The following is an 18230-nucleotide window of genomic DNA, read 5'->3' as shown; positions in this document are numbered from 1 at the left end:
GGGTAGTTATTAATGAATTTGCATTTTAGGGCCTTGATACTTGGCGGAACGCCTTCTCCCACCAAGTTCTACCCGTGTCACTCGAGCGAGCCAGGAGGTGAGGCTGAGGAGCCTAACGCTGAGGGAGGCCCGGAAGGAGAAGACAAGAAATCGGGCCTTCTCGGCGGTGGCTCCTCGCCTCTGGAATAACCTTCCCCCTGACATTCGCGGGGCTCCCTCACTGGGTGTCTTTAAGAAGCAATTGAAGACATGGATGTTTCGGCAGGCCTTTCCTCCAGACAATCCCTGATTCTCCTTTTCTTTTCCTCTTTATTTGGTTTCTATCTTTCTAAGTTTTTATTATTTGCTGTTTATATATGTATATTTTAATTATTTGATGATTGTTAGCCGCCTAGAGGTGCCCTGAGTTGGCTAGATAGCCGGGATATAAATTAAATAAATAAATAAATAAATTTTAGTTTTAATATATTAAAAAATGAATTACTAAAAAAAAGATCCTTAATCTTAAGACATCTGATGTCTGCGGCCCATTCTGTAATGGAGAGAAGAGGGGGCGGCCATCCCAGGGATTGTGCCTCCGCCTCCTCCTCCAGGAAGCCGTTTGGAAGCCGTGACGGCTTCGTGTGGCTTGGAGTTCCACCGGCGAACGACGCGCGACGGTCCCCTGGGCTTCCGGGCAGGGTCCCTCTAAACGGGGCCAGCCCTGCCGTTAGCCGAAGCGAGGCCGGCCGGCCGACGGCAGCCCTGACGCCGTAAAGTCCGGAGCGCGGCGGCTCTCCTCTCCGAGCGGGGCGTCTTTCACGTTTGGCCCCGTGGAAGGCGGGGGGAACGACCACGACGCCGGAACCTACCGCTCGAGGCTCGGCAAGCGCATGCGCGTTCCTCCGCCCGCAACCTCAGCTGGCAGGTGGAAGAGCGGAGGGGGTGGAGCCACGGACCCTTCGCCCAATCAGGAGGCGCCCAGTCGCTCGAAGTCCGGCCCCCTCCGTCTCTCCGCCCGCAGCGCGTGAGGTGGCGGCGGCGGCGGCGGCGGCGGCGGGCAGGGGGCGTTTCGAGGGCTCGCGGGAGGAGGTCGCCCAGTGAGTCTCCTTGCGGTGTCACGCCGTTGCGTGGGGGTGTGGGAGGCCTCCTTTCCCGCGTCACGGTCCGGGGGTGGTGGTGGTGGCGGCGGCGGCAGCCGGGCTCCTCGTTGCCATGGCGGCGACGTAGGGCCGGGGCCCCGCCCCTCTCGCCCGTCGCCCGAGCATGACGTCACCAACCGCCGCCCTGCGTCGCTGTGACGGTTCTCTCTCTCTCTCTCTCTCGGTCTCCTTCCGCAGGTCGCCGCCTCCCTCGCCCTCCTTCTCGTCATCGGCGGCCACAATGTCCGAAGGCGACGCCAAGCAGGCCACCGGCAGCGGCGGCGGCGGCGGCTCCGACCCCAAGCCCGAGGCGGCCGGGCCGAGCCTGACCAGCTCCATGTCGCCGCCCGTGGCCTCGGCGGCGGCGGCGGCGGCGGCGGCGGCTCTGCCTCCCGGGGAGGAAGAGGAGGAGGAGGAGGAAGAGAGCGAAGACGAGTCGGAGATCCTGGAGGAATCGCCCTGCGGGCGGTGGCAGAAGCGGCGGGAAGAGGTGCGCGGCGAAGGCCGGGGATGGGGCGGGGAAAGGCCGGCAGGGAGGCCCCCTCGTTGGTGGGTGGCTTGTGGGAGGCGCCCCCCCCCCCCGCCCGGGATCCCTGGCCTCGTGGCACCGGTGCCGGGCCGCTGCGCTTCTTGTGGTGATGAGTGTGTGTGTGTGTGTGTGTAGGGGGGAGGGAAGAATCGGGCACCTCGGAGGCCTGGGGGGGGGGCAGGGCGGAGGCCCTTTCGGCCCTCATGTCTAGCCGAGAGAGAGAGAGGGTCGGTGTGCCCGCCTTCCTTCCCGGCCTGGGTCCCCGGGTGGCGGCGGCGGCGTCCCCCCCCCCTTCCGCTCCCCGATGCCGCAGCGTCCCGGACCGGGGCTTGGCCTCCCTTCCCTTCTTCAAGGCTTCTTGGCTGCCCCAGGGTTCCGTGAGCCAGAAGGAGGAGGCGGAACCACCTGGCTCTAGTCCAGGAAAAGAGGAGGGCGGCAGCTAAATCTGTCAGCCTTCCGAGTCCTCCTGTGTGTTGACCAGACATGTTTGGAAAGGATGCATTGTGACTGGTTCAGCAGGGCCTGAATGAGCCGTTGCTGCCATCAAGTTCCTTGTGACATCGGGTAGCTCTAAGAGACATTTCCTGATGGTTGGGTCCTCCGAAGCCAGGTTCCATGCGGCTTCTGCCGACTCAGAGGCTTTTCCTCTGGCATAACCCTGTGCTTTCAGGGATACTGGGAAAGATGCAGGAAGGAGGAATTTCCCAGAAGCTTAAAAAAATTTTTTTCCCCTCTAAGTGCATCTAATTATGGAATATATATACAATGTTTGTGTGTGTGTGTGTGTGTGTGTGTGTACACACACACACACACACACACACACACCATATAATTACGAAACCTAAGGTCAGGGGTTCCAGTGTCATACTGCTCTAACAGTAAAGACGTTTCTCCTGATACTCAGCCAAAATCTGGGTTCCTGGAGTTGGAGCCCATTATTACATGTCCTCCACTCAGACCCTGCCCTTCCACTGTATGATTATCTTTCAAGTACCGGAAGAATGCTGTCCCACCTCCCCTCTGTCTTCTTCTCTCAAGGTGAAACATGCCTAGTTCTTTTTGTCTTAGTTTCCAGCCCCCTGATGGTCCTTGTTGCCCTCCTCTGAACTTGTTCCTGTTTGTCAGCATCCTTCTTGAAGTGTGGTGTCCAGAACTGGACAGAGCACATGATGAGGTCAAACAAGTGCCAGATAGAAGGGGGGGGGGACTATCACTAACTCTCTGAGTTTGGAGACTACACTTCCGTTAATGCATCCTAAAACAGCATTTGCCTTTTTTACAGCCACATCATACTGCTGGCTCATATGAAGCTTGTGATACACAACAACTGCAAGATCCTTCTCACTCAGAGTATTATTGAGCCATCTTGTAACTGTGCATTTCAGGGGTTTTTCCCTAGGTGTAAAACTTTGCACTTATTCTTTTACATTTCATTATGTTGTTTTCAGCCCAATGTTCAAGCCTATCAAGATCTTTTTGAATTTTTTTCCTGTCTTCCAAGATATTAGCTATTCTATCTAACTTTGTAGAAATTGGGTAGTATAGCCAACTTCTACAATACCCATTTGCAAATCTGATAAGTATTCCCTGCACTCTCTCTTCCAAGTCATTAATAAAAATGTTGAAGAGCTTTGTGGTATCCTATTTATTGCCTCCTCGCACTTTGAGTAGGAGCTATTGATAAGCGCTGTTTGAGTGCAATTCTGTAACCACCCGTGTATTCACCTGATAGTTCTATCCAGCCCACACCTAACTTGCTTCCTGTTTATAATGTCACAGGACACTTTGTCAAGGACTTTGCTGAAGTCAAGGTATATTATGGCTACAGCATTCCCACTGTCTACCAGAGACGTTACCTGAACAAAATAGGAAAAAAATTAGTCTGACACAACTTGTTCTTGACAAATCCATGTTGTCTTTTAATTAGTGCTGCATTGTTTTCAAGGTGTTTGCACAGAGATTTTTTTCTAACTTGCTCCGGAATTTTCCCTGGGATTGATGGCAGGCTGACTGTGGTGTAGTTCCCTAGTTCTTCCTTTTTGCCCTTTTTGAAGACAGGAACAATGTTAGCCCTCATCCCATCATCTGGCACTTCACCCATCTTTCAAGAACATAATAGAAGGTATTTCTGAGATTTTTTCAGCCGGTTCCTTCAGTATTCTTGGATGCAGTTCATGTGGCCCTCGCAATTTGGACTTGTTCATAGTAATAAAATATTCCTTGAGTATTTGTTTATCAATCTCAAGCTGCTTTGTTGATTTGTTTAGTTGCATGTGTTTATCAGTGTTTTGTTTCATGGTGTTTGGATGGGACTAAGTATCTGGAAGTATTCCACTTTCTAAAATGGGAGATCATTAGGTATTGCTCGGTGGATATAAGCAGACCCTGAAGCTGTTTTTAAAGGCTAGAACACTTGAGACTTAAGACTGCTTACAGGTTTTGTACGTTATCAAGAGTGGGCAACTGAGGGAGAGGGTTGTTCCTGGAGGTTTCCAGAATTAAAAATAAGCCAACTTTGGCCTATGTAAAGGAATAAATAAATCTGCATTTCAAAACCTTGGTAGGTTGTGGTGTGTGCTTAGGGCGACTGTAAAAATGCCCCCCAGAGGTATATGATGCCTGCACGGATTAAATGCAGCCATTTTCCCTGTTGTTGAAATCAATCTGTTGGTCGTATGGCCGTTCTACCCTTGAGACAATACATACCTTGTTCCTGGTTGAGGTGCTGAGTTCCATGCTAGCTTTCCAGCCCAAACTGTCTTCAAAGGCAGCCCTATCAAGAGCAGGTTGGTTGCCTCGGTATAGTGCTGATGCATTTGAAGAGCCTTGTGGAGCAGTGGTTAAACCGCTGTCCTGCAGCCAAAACTGTGCTCACGACCTGGAGTTCAATCCTAGGTAGCCAGCTCAAGGTTGACTCAGCCTTCTATCCTTCTGAGTTCAGTAAAATGAGGACCCGGCTCGCTGGGGGGGGGGCAATGTGTAGCCTTCATGATTAACTTGTAAACCGCCCAGAGAGTCCTTGAAGCACTATGGGGCAGTATATAAGCAGCACGCTTTGCTTTGCTTTGCTTTACAGTTAAGTGGGAAAAAGGTTTGCTGCCTGTTTGTTTTGAGGTCTAGTTTAAAGGGTTTGCCACAATTGATAAAGACCCAGAGGCTTGGCTAGAGGACCATATCACCTGATAGCAGCTTATTGGCTTATCACATCTTTCTGGGGAGACCCTTCTGTCAATCTCAACATCAGAGACTCATTTGGTAAGGATGTGAGACGGGGCTTTTTCAGTGGTAGCTCCCAGACTTTGGAATGGGCTGCCCCACAAAGTCAGCCCTCCCATGTCATTCAAATCAAGTACTGACTCGGACAGGTAGGAGCCATTGTGGTTTGTGAACTAGGTTGGGGTCTGTTTCTACATGTTTGTCTACAATGGTTTTTAACTGTCTCTTTTCTTGTTTTCCTTGTGTCTGTTGTGTTGTTTGAATTCACTGTTAGCCGCTTTGAGTTGCCTATGGGCAGAAAGGCAGAGTGTAAAATACAAAAATGGATAATACAAATAATTAATATACCTAAACCTTGCCCAGTGGGTAATGTGGTTTGGTCAGGGAATATCCTGTTGTGTCCATGTGGCCTGTTTCCAAGTATCTCATGCAATATCCATGTTTTACAGAGCTCCAGCTTTTTCTCAGATGTTACTTCTGAACATGTTCTTTCATTGACTTTTCTTGGCTAGAGGGATATCAGGACCTTCTCCAGTCATCTTTGAATTATTATGCAGGAGATCTTGGGAGGAAACGGTGCTCTGGTGGAAAAAGAGCTCCACCTACTACTCTTTCACCAGCATCTTGGGAACAGCAATGTGGCTGTTCCATAAATGTGGGCTTCTGGATGTGGTTCCATGCTCAGGTTTGGAGCCCAGTGAGATTGTCTAGAAGTCTGGCCTCTTCTAGCCCTGACGGAGAGACCGGCACAGTAGCAAGCCTCTTTGTTTGGTCCCCATGCAAAAGAGTGCATGTAGGCTCTCTTCGGCTGTCCTAGACTTGTCTTACCTTTCCATCCCCAAATCCAGTGGCATCCTCGGGAAGACTAGTCTATCCAGAAGAACTTTGGCTGTGCTTGAGGCAAAACCGAGACTAAATACACTGTTTCCCCCACCATGTTTCATGGAGAGGTCCAGGCAGGTGCGACTGCTATGTTATGTTGTGCCACTCGTGTAACCCTGCTAGATTACTGTATCATGCTCTACATGGCACTGCCTATGGCACTGTCAGCATGTCCAAAGTGCAGCAGTCAGAATACTGTCCCTTGCTGCTTGGAACTTGAGCTTTTGCCTCCGAGGAGCCATTGCATCAGGCAGTCTTTGTACTGGTGGTGGGATTGTGGACATTCATGGAGATAAGGCACTAGTAGCTACTGGTCCTAGTGGCTGTGTGTTTGCTGCGGGGATGTGTGATTTTTCAGGAACCAAGGCAAGGAGGGAGCCGAGGGTTGCATTCACAGGTAACCATGAAGATGCCAAGCGGTGGGATTTGGCAGGCCGGAGATCTTATTCAGCACAGTTCTTTTAAGGCCCTGAGAGAAGTGCACTTGCTCCTTGGAACATGCCATTTTGCTGCTGTTCTTGGATGGCAATTCCCGTCAGCCACAAGCCTGTGTTGAGGGATGATGGGAGTTGTAGACCATCAGCAACTGGAAGACAAAACCTCCCCCCGCCCCCCGCCCCCGGTTTTATAAGAACACAAGGGCCCACCCTGTCTTCCTGTATCTCACAGTGGCCCCACCAGATGATGCCTCTGGGAGCACACAAGACAACGAGAAATCTGTCTCCTGATCCCCCTCTTCCCCTGCACCTGGCGTTTGAAGGTCCCTTCCTTTGAAGCCTGGAGATGATACATCCCCATCATGGCTTGTCACTTGCAATGGACTTTTCCTCCAGGAATCTGTCCCATCCCTTTTTAAAGGCATCTAGGCCAAATGCCATGCCCACATCCTGTGGTGAGGAGTTTTGTCCTGGTTCACTGTCTTTTCTCTGCTCTCAGCAGTCCATCTGTAATTGAGTTACATCTTCTCTGTCTCTGGGCATTGCTTGTTCTGCCTCTAGCGGTGCTTGCTTTTCCATACCTCAACAGAAATTTCCTAACACCCTTGTCCTAACCGTGTCGGCAGCTTCAGCCCTTGTGTTTTGTTGGCTTGCTTATTGCTTTGCTAGCCCCCCTTCCCCCAGTATCCTGAGTCTGCACCTTTGCGTTCCCTGTGCTTTATCTCTGCTCTCTAGGGCATCCTGTTTCTTCCTGGCTCATATTTCCCTCTCCGAGTGTACGGTCCATGACAGGGTTGTCTGTCAGCTAGGGTCTCATGATGCAGGAATGACTCACTGGGGCTTCACCTGGAGGAGAGGAAGTCACGGGCCCTGGAGGGTTACCTGGCCTTGGTGCTTCTTCCTCCCACCCACCTCCTCCGGTGGCTGCATTGGTCTGTTAATGACCCAATGCTTGGCAGCTGGGTGGAAGATCAGGCAGCCACAGACTGAGGGCAGTGTGGGGGTTGGGGGTGGGGAAGCTGAAGACCTCTATGGGGTGAAATGAAAATAAGAGTGGGTGTCCCCTGTGTCCTCGGGGACAGAAGAAGACCCATCCCAACTTGTCTCCTCCATCCCTGCGGGTTCAGCTCTCTGCCGAGAGCAGCATAGCATTGTTCTTCCGGAGATGAGCCCTAGCAACGTCTTGGCTGAGACAGGAAAGTCCTTTTAAATTTAAAAAACATGCTTTCCGGTAGCCCAGTTTTGTGGAAACAACACACACACACTTTAAAAAAACATTTAGACATGTGCAAATTGAATTTTCTTGTGTAGAAGGATCAGGGATAGTCCCAAGGGTGAAGGTGGCACAGACGGGGAATTCTAGTTGTATTGTATTGTATGTGCGCACATTTTATGCTTGTGGTGTTATTATTATTTTTCTTTAATAAAAATTTAAAAAAAGAAGAAGAGCCAGGGATGTCAGGTGGGCATACTCTCTGCCCTAAGCAGATTCAAAGAGCAGCCTCTCCCGATCCCAGCACCTGGCCTGGGACTGAACCCTGTGGCACGCCACTCAGCCCTTTGATCCAGGGAGAGGAGGAGGAACTGTTGGCAGGTGCACTTTGGGTATGATCTGTTGACCAGCTAGAAATCCACTGAGGGCCCACAGTTTGCCTGATTGGCCTTATGAGGGATCTCCTTGTTGAAATCAGCCGTTGACCGCATCTGCTGTACTGACTTCATCATGAGATTCCATTAAAACGAAGAGGTCAAATTATTCTGGCATGACTCATCTTGTATATTGAGGACTTTGGGTTAGGTGTTGCTCCTGCTTTGTGATTATGTTAATAAGGGCTTGAATTTTACCCCTTGTCTCTTGAACTGCCTCTGTTGTTCAGATTTCCTTCTGGGAAACAGCCCAGTGCAAAGAATTCCTTCAGCTTGCTACAGTTCTGCTGTCCTATTATTTATTTATCTGTCAATCAAAATAATTTATTTGTAACTTTTCTCTCAGGATTCTCGAAGGAACAGATAGCAAAACAGATAAAGCATTCTTTAGAAACAGGGTAAGAACAAGGTTAAAAACCCATTTTAAAAACCAAGGTTTGTACAGAACAGTCGAGTGTTGGCGGCCTGCTGGAAGCTCAGCACAGATAGGGCCAAGCTAGTCCAGCCCTGCTGAGCAGCAGGAAACTCGACAGTGGAGGCTCTGCTCTAGAGGAAGCCCTGCCTCTGTGCTCAACAGCCTAGCCTCCAGTAAGAGAAATGGGACAGGCAGTGGGACCTCAGCTGAGGATCTTAGATTTATCTTTGCAGCAAGTAGTGGAGGTTCAGAGTTTTCCCAAAACTCTTTAAACCTAAAGAAGTATTAATAGTTGTTATTTAGTCATTTAGTCCCACTCTTTGTGACCCCATGGACCAGAGCATGCCAGGCCCTCCTGTCTTCCACTGCCTCCCGGAGTTGGGTCAAATTCATGTTGGTCACTTCAGTCACTTTGTCCAACCATCTTGTCCTCTGTCGTCCCCTTCTCCTCTTGCCTTCACAGTTTCCCGGGGTCTTTTCCTGGGTCTTTTCCAAGGATTCTTTTCTTCTTATTAGATGGCCAAAGTACTGGAGCCTCAGCTTCAGGATCTGTCTTTCCAGTGAGCACTCAGGGTTGTGTGAAACATCGTTCTGTGAAACACCATTTCCCATAGGAATGCATTGAAAACCAGTTGCCATCCTTGAGCGAAAATCCCCATAGGAAACATCGTTGAGTGAAACCCGGTTCCCCAATTGAAATGCATTGAAGCCGACTCAATGCATTTCAATGGCTTTGCGAAGTCCTTTTTCGCTCCTGTAAAAGTGTCTTACAATGTTTGGAACCTGTTTTAAATGCTTGCAATGGTTAGCCCACCTCCTGAAACCTATGCAAACTTATTTTGGTGTTGTTCTGACACTTCGTTAATTTGTGGTGATTTTTTAAATTTTTCCCCTCATTGAAATGCATGGAGTTTAATGAGGGGAAAAACAAAAAATCACCACAAATTAACGAAGTGTCAGAACAACACCAAAATAAGTTTGCATAGGTTTCAGGAGGTGGGCTAACCATTGCAAGCATTTAAAACAGGTTCCAAACATTGTAAGACACTTTTACAGGAGCGAAAAAGAGACATCGTTGTGTGAAAATCCCCCATAGGAAACATCGTTGTGTGAGGTGGCAAATTTAACAGAAAAAGGCATCGTTGTGTGAATTCATCGTTGTGTGAGGCACCCGTTGTGCGAGGCACCACTGTATTATAAAGTAGCATGGAGATGATACTCTACTCCAGTAAGATTGAACATAATAAATAAATACCATCTCAAAGCTGGAGATGCTAAAAGAAAAAAGGAACTTACATGCATATGTGGTAGACTTGAAAAATTAGAAAGAAAGCATGGGCACTGGTTTTTAAAGAAATTAGAGACATTATTGGATATGATGTTCAGATAGCACCAATTATTGCCCTCCTAAATATAATTAAGAATGGTAATCTTAAAAAAGAACAAAGAGTTATAATGGTTACAATAGCAAGATTAATATTTGCAAAGAATTGGAAAAGTGACAAATTAATCTGGAAGACTGGCGTAAAGAAATGTGGAGCTTAGCTATTAACATTAATATGTGAAGTGAAAATAAGAAGAGGAATGGCAAAGCCTAATGATTTTAAAGATGTATAGCCACCCAGAGTGGACAGAGTGCCTGAAGAACTTTGGATAGAGGCTCGTAACATTGTACAGGAGGCAGCAACAAAAACCATCCCAAAGAAAAGGAAATGCAAGAAAGCAAAGTGGCTGTCCAACGAGGCCTTACAAATAGCAGAAAAGAGAAGGGAAACAAAATGCAGGGGAGACAGGGAAAGTTACAGAAAATTGAATTCAGACTTCCAAAGAATAGCAAGGAGAGACAAGAGGACCTTCTTAATTGAACAATGCAAAGAAATAGAGGAAAATAACAGAAAAGGAAAAACCAGAGATCTGTTCAGGAAAATTGGAGATATTAGAGGAAACTTTTGTGCAAAGATGGACATGATAAAAGACAAAAATGGAAGGGACCTCACAGAAGCAGAAGACATCAAGAAGAGGTGGCAAGAATACACAGAGGAATTATATCAGAAAGTTTTGGATATCCCGGACAACCCAGACAATATAGTTGCTGACCTTGAGCTAGACATCCTGGAGAGTGAGGTCAAGTGGGCCTTAGAAAGCCTGGCTAACAACAAGGCCAGTGGAGGTGATGGCATTCCAGTCGAACTATTTAAAATCCTAAAGGATGATGCTGTTAAGGTGCTACATTCAATATGGCAACAAGTTTGGAAAACTCAACAGTGGCCAGAGGACTGGAAAAGATCAGTCTACATCCCAATACCAAAGAAGGGCAGTGCCAAAGAATGCTCCAACTACCGGACAATTGCACTCATCTCACACGCCAGCAAGGTTATGCTCAAAATCATACAAGGTAGGCTTCAGCAGTATGTGGACCGAGAACTCCCAGAAGTACAAGCGGGATTCCGAAGGGGCAGAGGAACTCGAGACCAAATTGCCAACATGCGCTGGATTATGGAGAAAGCCAGAGAGTTCCAGAAAAACATCTACTTCTGCTTCATTGACTATGCAAAAGCCTTTGACTGTGTGGACCACAGCAAACTATGGCAAGTCCTAAAAGAAATGGGCGTGCCTGACCACCTTATCCATCTCCTGAGAAACCTATATGTGGGACAGGAAGCAACAGTTAGAACTGGATATGGAACAACGGATTGGTTCAAAATTGGGAAAGGAGTACGACAAGGCTGTATATTGTCACCCTGCTTATCTAACTTATATGCAGAATACATCATGCGGAAGGATGGACTGGAGGAATCCCAAGCTGGAATTAAGATTGCAGGAAGAAATATCAACAACCTCCGATATGCAGATGATACCACTCTGACGGCGGAAAGTGAGGAGGAACTAAAGAACCTTGTAATGAGGGTGAAAGACGAGAGTGCAAAAAACGGTCTGAAACTCAACCTCAAAAAAACTAAGATCATGGCCACTGGTCCCATCACCTCCTGGGTAATAGAAGGGGAAGATATGGAGGCAGTGACAGATTTTACTTTCTTGGGCTCCATGATCACTGCAGATGGAGACAGCAGCCCCGAAATTAAAAGACGCCTGCTTCTTGGGAGGAAAGCAATGACAAACCTTGACAGCATCTTAAAAAGCAGAGACATCACCTTGCCAACAAAAGTCCGAATAGTCAAAGCTATGGTTTTTCCTGTAATGTTGTATGGAAGTGAGAGCTGGACCATAAAGAAAGCTGACTGCCGAAGAATTGATGCCTTTGAATTGTGGTGCTGGAGGAGACTCTTGAGAGTTCCCTGGACTGCAAAGAGAACAAACCTATCAATTCTAAAGGAAATCAACCCCGAGTGCTCATTGGAAGGACAGATCCTGAAGCTGAGGCTCCAGTACTTTGGCCATCTCATGAGAAGAGAAGACTCCTTGGAAAAGACTTTGATGTTGGGAAAGTGTGAAGGCAAGAGGAGAAGGGGACGACCGAGGATGAGATGGTTGGACAGTGTCATCGAAGCAACCAACAGGAATTTGACACAACTCCGAGAGGCGGTGGAAGATAGGAGGGCCTGGCGTGCTCTGGTCCATGGGGTCACGAAGAGTCGGACACGACTAAACGACTGAACAAACTAAATAGCCACCCAGAGTTGTTGTACAGACCAGATGGGCGGGATATAAATCAAATAAATAAATAAAGTATAGAATTTATCTTTGGAACATGTTTTTTCAAAGGGGAAAGGCTATAGGCCAGCAGAAGAATCCATGTATTTCCGGAGAAGTACAGTGCAAGACAGATAGGGAAAGTTACAGAAAATTGAATGCAGACATCCAAAGAATAGCAGCGAGAGACAAGAGGGCCTTCTTAAACGAACAGTGCAAAGAAATAGAAGAAAATACAGTAATAGAAAGGGAAAAACCAGAAATCTGTTCAAGAAAATTGGAGATGTTAAATGAAGATTTTGTGCAAAGACGGACATGATAAAGGACAAAATGGTAGGGACCTCACAGAAGCAGAAGACATCAAGAAGAGGTGGCAAGAATACACAGAGGAATTATACCAGAAAGATCTGGATATCCCGGACAACTCAGATAGTGTGGTTGCTGACCTTGAGCCAGACATCCTGGAGAGTGAAGTCAAGTGGGCCTTAGAAAGCATGGCTAACAACAAAGCCAGGGGAGATGATGGCATTCCAGTTAAACTATTTAAAATCTTAAAAGATGACGCTGTTAAGGTGCTACACTCAATATGCCAGCAAGTTTGGAAAACTCAGCAGTGGCCAAAGGACTGGAAAAGATCAGTCTACATCCCAATCCCAAAGAAGGGCAGTGCCAAAGAATGCTCCAGCTACCGTACAATTGCACTCATTTCACACGCTAGCAAGGTTATGCTCAAAATCCTACAAGGTAGGCATCAGCAGTATGTGGACCGAAAACTCCCAGAAGTACAAGCTGGATTCCGAAGGGGCAGAGGAACTATAGACCAAATTGCTAACATGCGCTGGATTATGGAGAAAGCCAGAGAGTTCCAGAAAAATATCTACTTCTGCTTCATTGACTATGCAAAAGCCTTTGACTGTGTGGACCACAGCAAACCATGGCAGGTTCTTAACGAAAAAGGAGTGCCTGACTACCTTATCTATCTACTGAAAAATCTATATGTAGAACAGTGTCATGAGTTCTGCCGAAGAAGATCTGGAATCTGAAGGGTTAATTACAACTGAGGACAATGCTAGGCAATCAGAATCACAGGCAGCTGAATCACCACCAGATTCTCCTCCCCCAGCAGCCAGAGTAAAGGACAAGCTTCGGCAGGGACTCATGACACGGTTGTAATCGAAGTAATTCCAAGGTCCTTTGGTAAAAGGGTTACTGCCATCTAAATCAAAGGGTTCCGTCCCCGGTTCTAGTAACAGGATTGTCTCTTCATCTCTCCCCTCTGGATCATAGGGGTCTTCTTCTCCTCAAAGAGGGGCCCACAGTCCATCAGAAACCCTCTCCTCTGGGCTTCCTCCAGATGCCATAACCGTCTTTCTCTCTTTTCTCTCTCAACTGCCTCCTTAATTAATCAATTAATTAATACCCCTCCTATCTGGTTGTTTCAACTCCTTCTCTTCCCGGAGTCTCCGATGCCACTCTCACGCCTCTGACTCTTCCCAGTGCGAAGGTCGAGGGGGAAGCCCCTTTCCTGTCTGATAATCAGCCTCCTCCCATGGGACCCGAACCTTTTCCCATCTCCCGGTCCAGGGGTCTTTAACCCAAATCATCTCCTAACCACCCGGTATCACATCTACCCTCCTTTTATTTCCCCTATTCCAGCCTCCACAATGGTCCTTCCCCTTCCCTCCCTTCCCTCCATTTCTCTCTCTCTGTCTGAGTGGCTACTGTCACTTTAGACAGTCCCCGTTCTAGCTCACAGGTCCACTCCCTGTTGTATCATTGCGACAGGTGGTGTAAGCGGATCTGTTTGCGCCTCCTGTTCTTCCCTGGGGGAGGAGGACACTCCGGCGAGGGCTTCTCCCCTCTCGCCTCGTATCTCACAGTCCCCTGGACTGCAAGGAGAACAAACCTATCCGTTCTGAAGGAAATCAACCCTGAGTGCTCACTGGAAGGACAGATCCTGAAGCTGAGGCTCCGGTACTTTGGCCATCTCACGAGAAGAGAAGACTCCCTGGAAAAGAACCCAATGTTGGGAAAGTGTGAAGGCAGGAGGAGGAGAAGGGGACGACCGAGGACGAGATGGTTGGACAGGGTCATCGAAGTGACCGACTCCAGGAGGCAGTGGAAGAGAGGAGGGCCTGGCATGCTCTGATCCATGGGGTCACAAAGAGTCGGACATGACTTAACGACTAAACAACAAACTGGGGAGTAGGGCTTTGTCTTTTTAAAGATATTTTCCTTCATTTAATGTCCTTCTCCTTCCCTCTCCCTCTCTGACCAAAGCTGCTCAGGGCTGAAGGAGGGAGGGTTGCCTCCACAGCGGTGCCAAAGAAACAAAGGTTCCTCCAATCTGATGATGGTACACAGAGTAAAACATTTCCAAAATTCAAACATTCTTGTCTCTAATTCTAGTAACAACAATCAACATTCTCATCAGACAGTTTAAAATTTAACTGACCCATGGGAGTGAGTCTTTGCCTTTTATTAATACAGTTCATTCACAAAATAACTTTCTCCCCTTCCTCCCTCTTTCTCCTTCTCCTGATCCAGGCTGAAGGATGGGGATGGGGGAAGTTCGCTTTTGCCAGGGCTTGGAGAATTAACAGCTCTAATCCGCTTTCACTGACTCCTTAGGCCCCTCCCTTTTCTGTACCATTGTTTTAGATCCATAAAGCTTTTCCTTGTATAAAGCAAATAACTTGACTTACTCAGAGTCCTGGTCAGAATATTTTCCGAAAAGCCTTCTGTACTCTTTCTCTCTCTGCAACAGGTGTTCCCAGCTCTTTGCCCAAGATGGCTTCCTCCTCGGTCTGTGCACCGCAGACATGACGGTGGGGTGGGGACAGCTTCCACCACTTTCTCCCCTTTTGTCGCCTCCGCTGCTTCAGACACCGCTTTTCCTAGTGGACTGTCTTTTTGGCCCCTAATTTGGGAGGTTGAAACAGAGGGGTTTCAGCAGATAACACACGGGTGGAATAGCTAGTATCTTGGAAGACAGGAACAAAATTCAAAAAGATCTTGATAGGCTTGAACATTGGGCTGAAAACAATATAATGAAATATAAAATAATAAGTGCAAAGTTCTACACCTATTCATCCATCCATCCATCCATCCATCCATCCATCCATCCATCCATCCATCCATCCATCCATCCATCCATCCATCCATCCATCCATCCATCCATCCATCCATCCATCCATCCATCCATCCATCCATCCATCCATCCATCCATTCATTCATCCATCCATCCATTCATTCATTCATTCATTCATTCATTCATTCATTCATTCATTCATTCATTCGATTTTTTCCCCGCCCCTCAAGACAACGTCTACTCGGGGGGGGGGGAAACCCTGAAATGCACAGTTACAAGATGGCTCAATAATACTCTGAGTGAGAAGGATCTTGCAGTTGTTGTGTATCACAAGCTTCATATGAGCCAGCAGTATGATGTGGCTGTAAAAAAGGCAAATGCTGTTTTAGGATGCATTAACGGAAGTGTAGTCTCCAAACTCAGAGAGTTAGTGATAGTCCCCCCCCCCTTCTATCTGGCACTTGTTTGACCTCATCATGTGCTCTGTCCAGTTCTGGACACCACACTTCAAGAAGGATGCTGACAAACAGGAACAAGTTCAGAGGAGGGCAACAAGGACGATCAGGGGGCTGGAAACTAAGACAAAAAGAACTAGGCATGTTTCACCTTGAGAGAAGAAGACAGAGGGGAGGTGGGACAGCATTCTTCCGGTACCTGAAAGATAATCATACAGTGGAAGGGCAGGGTCTGAGTGGAGGACATGTAATAATGGGCTCCAACTCCAGGAACCCAGATTTTGGCTGAGTATCAGGAGAAACGTCTTTACTGTTAGAGCAGTATGACACTGGAGCCCATGACCTCAGGGGGAGGTGGGGAGTACTCCAGCACTGGATGGATGGCCTTCAAGAGAAAACTGGTCCACCCTCTGTCCGATCTGCTTTACTTTGGATTCCTGCCTTGGCCGGGGGGGGGTGGGTGGGTTTGACTCCGTGGCCTGAGAGGTCCCTCCCAACTCTGTCATTCTAAGAGTCTATGACAAGTTGTTCTTTTTCTTCCTTTTTGTGCCTCCGCTCTTTGTAGCCAGTGTTCCATTTCTTGCATATTTAAGACAAGTGCAGTCTTCGCTCTTTCGTATTATGGTTTGGCCTGAGATACAGTATTTACATACCTTGTTTGTTTTTGTTTGCTTTGCCAAAATTCATGCAGAATTTCTGGCACCATCTGCCTAGGTCTTTATGTTCAGGGGAATTTGTCCTGGTTGGGTCGCTTTGTAAGCAGGGGGGGGGGGCTTCTTCTTGGGGTTGATGGCATTATCCCATTATGGCAGTTAAGTTCCCATTGTTTTCAATGACCCCTGAGTTGTTTGGAGAATTTTGACATTATAGATGATCCCTTTGAGTGTTTTCCCAGCTGGGTTGAATTGGATAGTGCTGGGATCCCTCCTCTCAGTTGATTTGCACAGCCTCAGGGCGCTTGTGCACCAGGAACCAGATCCCTGGCCCTCTGCTTTGTCTCCTGACCAGCTGCCCAGGTTCCACGGGACCTGGGTTTGGGGCATCTGGAGCAATTGTCTCTTAGGAGCCCATTTCCTGCTGGGGCTGTGGAGAAGTGGCTTAGCTCTGCTGCTGCCTTCCCAGCACAGCCAGGGCTCCTCACCTCTGGCTTTTGGTGGTCTCCCTGAATCTCTGCTTTTATTTTGCCCCCCCCCCCATTTAGGTGAATCAGCGTAATGTTCCTGGGATTGACAGTGCCTACCTGGCAATGGATACAGAAGAAGGTGTGGAGGTGGTTTGGAATGAGGTCCAGTTCTCAGAGCGCAAGAACTTCAAACTCCAGGAGGTTTGTGAGGCTGGAATCGGGGGTTGCAGGAAGCGCCTTTCCTTCTTTCTTTCCTCACTCGGGTCAGAGCACTGCACCATTAATAATCAGGGACACCTATGAAATGATAGGCAACATTTAAAAACCAGTGAAAATGCCAAAGCAATCAGACTGTTTTGGACCCGAAGCAGTCAGAGCTTGAGGTGGGTGCAGAACCTTTTCCTCGACTTTAGCCGTCGTCCGGGGGTGCGGGGGGTCAGCGTCCATGAAGGGAGTGGGTTCAGGGCTCTTCCCCTGCAGCGCTTTTGGAAGTGAAGGATTGGCTGGCTGTACGCTGTTGTTGCCCAGGGGATGCTTGCCTGCTTGCCTACATTCACAATGCTTTCCCCATCTTTGGGGAGGCTCTGGGTTGAAGGCCAGCAGAGAGTCGAGGCTGGTGCCCGTTGACTGCCGGTGGCTGAATGGGGAGGGGGGAGGCCGGCTTGCTTCTCCTCCTCCTCCTCCTCCCTGCCTACAGCAGGCTCGCTCGAGGGTTGAGGCCATGAGGCTGGACACAGAAGGGCCAGTCTGGTGCTGTGTTGTAACCCTATCCATCTATCCATCCGTGCAGGAGAAGGTGAGAGCTGTCTTCGACAATCTGATTCAGCTGGAGCACCTGAATATTGTGAAGTTCCACAAGTACTGGGCTGATGTCAAGGAGAACAAGGCCAGGGTAAGTGAGCTTGGCCTTCCGGTGTGGGCTTGCGCCTGCCCGGTCCCTGCCTGTAACTGTTCGTCAGGGACCGGTGACTTCAGCAGCTCCTTTCCTCCCTTTCCCCAGGTCATCTTTATTACGGAGTACATGTCCTCTGGTAGCTTGAAGCAGTTTCTAAAGAAGACAAAGAAGAACCACAAGACCATGAATGAGAAAGTGAGCCCCCCCCTTTCCTTCCTCACACTCGACACCCACCATTCCATGCCAGGCAGGGTGGTTCTGGCTCTGGCCCAGGGGTCTTGGGAAGCCCTTTCCTGCTGCCTGCCCTGTCAGATGCCACCCCCCCCCTCTTAGCACCCTGAGGAAGAGCTGGCCCCTGTGCGGGACGGCCTATTGCCAGGTGGGGGAGGGAAGGCAAGAGTCCCCAGCAGTGGAAAGGGGGCTGTTGTCCAATTTATTTATTTATTTATTTATTAAATTTATGCCCCGCCCCCTAGACCATGTCTACAATGAGGACTCACAGGGCACTCTTTGGGTTTGTTGCAGGCCTGGAAGCGCTGGTGCACCCAGATCCTTTCTGCTCTGAGGTAGGTGCTTTTGCTTGGGTGGGCAGGCAAACAGCAGTCAGCGCTGTGCCTTGCTTGCAGGATGGGTTAGGGTTAGGGTTCAGTTTGAGCCTGTTAGCCCTGGTCCGGACATTGCAATCAGGCAATGCTCCAGTGTCCGGACAGCATCCACTGCAGACGTGGTGACGGAGAGATAGAGCTGTGTGTCATCAGCATACTGATG

At 48.6% G+C, this 18230-nt stretch overlaps 1 protein-coding gene across 1 annotated transcript in view; it reads left to right on the top strand.

The window, feature by feature from the left end:
* Positions 1-972: 972 nt before the first annotated feature.
* Positions 973-18230, top strand: part of NRBP1 (nuclear receptor binding protein 1) — a 34943-nt gene continuing 17685 nt past the window's right edge. The window contains 6 exon segments of the mRNA XM_072985340.2: positions 973-1079; positions 1320-1611; positions 16646-16768; positions 17358-17459; positions 17568-17657; positions 17988-18028. Of these exon segments, the coding sequence (XP_072841441.2) occupies positions 1363-1611; positions 16646-16768; positions 17358-17459; positions 17568-17657; positions 17988-18028 (605 nt within the window). The 5' untranslated portion in view covers positions 973-1079; positions 1320-1362.

The sequence above is a fragment of the Pogona vitticeps genome, chromosome 1 (genome assembly GCF_051106095.1).
Source record: "Pogona vitticeps strain Pit_001003342236 chromosome 1, PviZW2.1, whole genome shotgun sequence".
Classification (NCBI taxonomy): Eukaryota; Metazoa; Chordata; class Lepidosauria; order Squamata; family Agamidae; genus Pogona; species Pogona vitticeps.
This window is presented reverse-complemented; position numbering and strand designations above follow the sequence as displayed.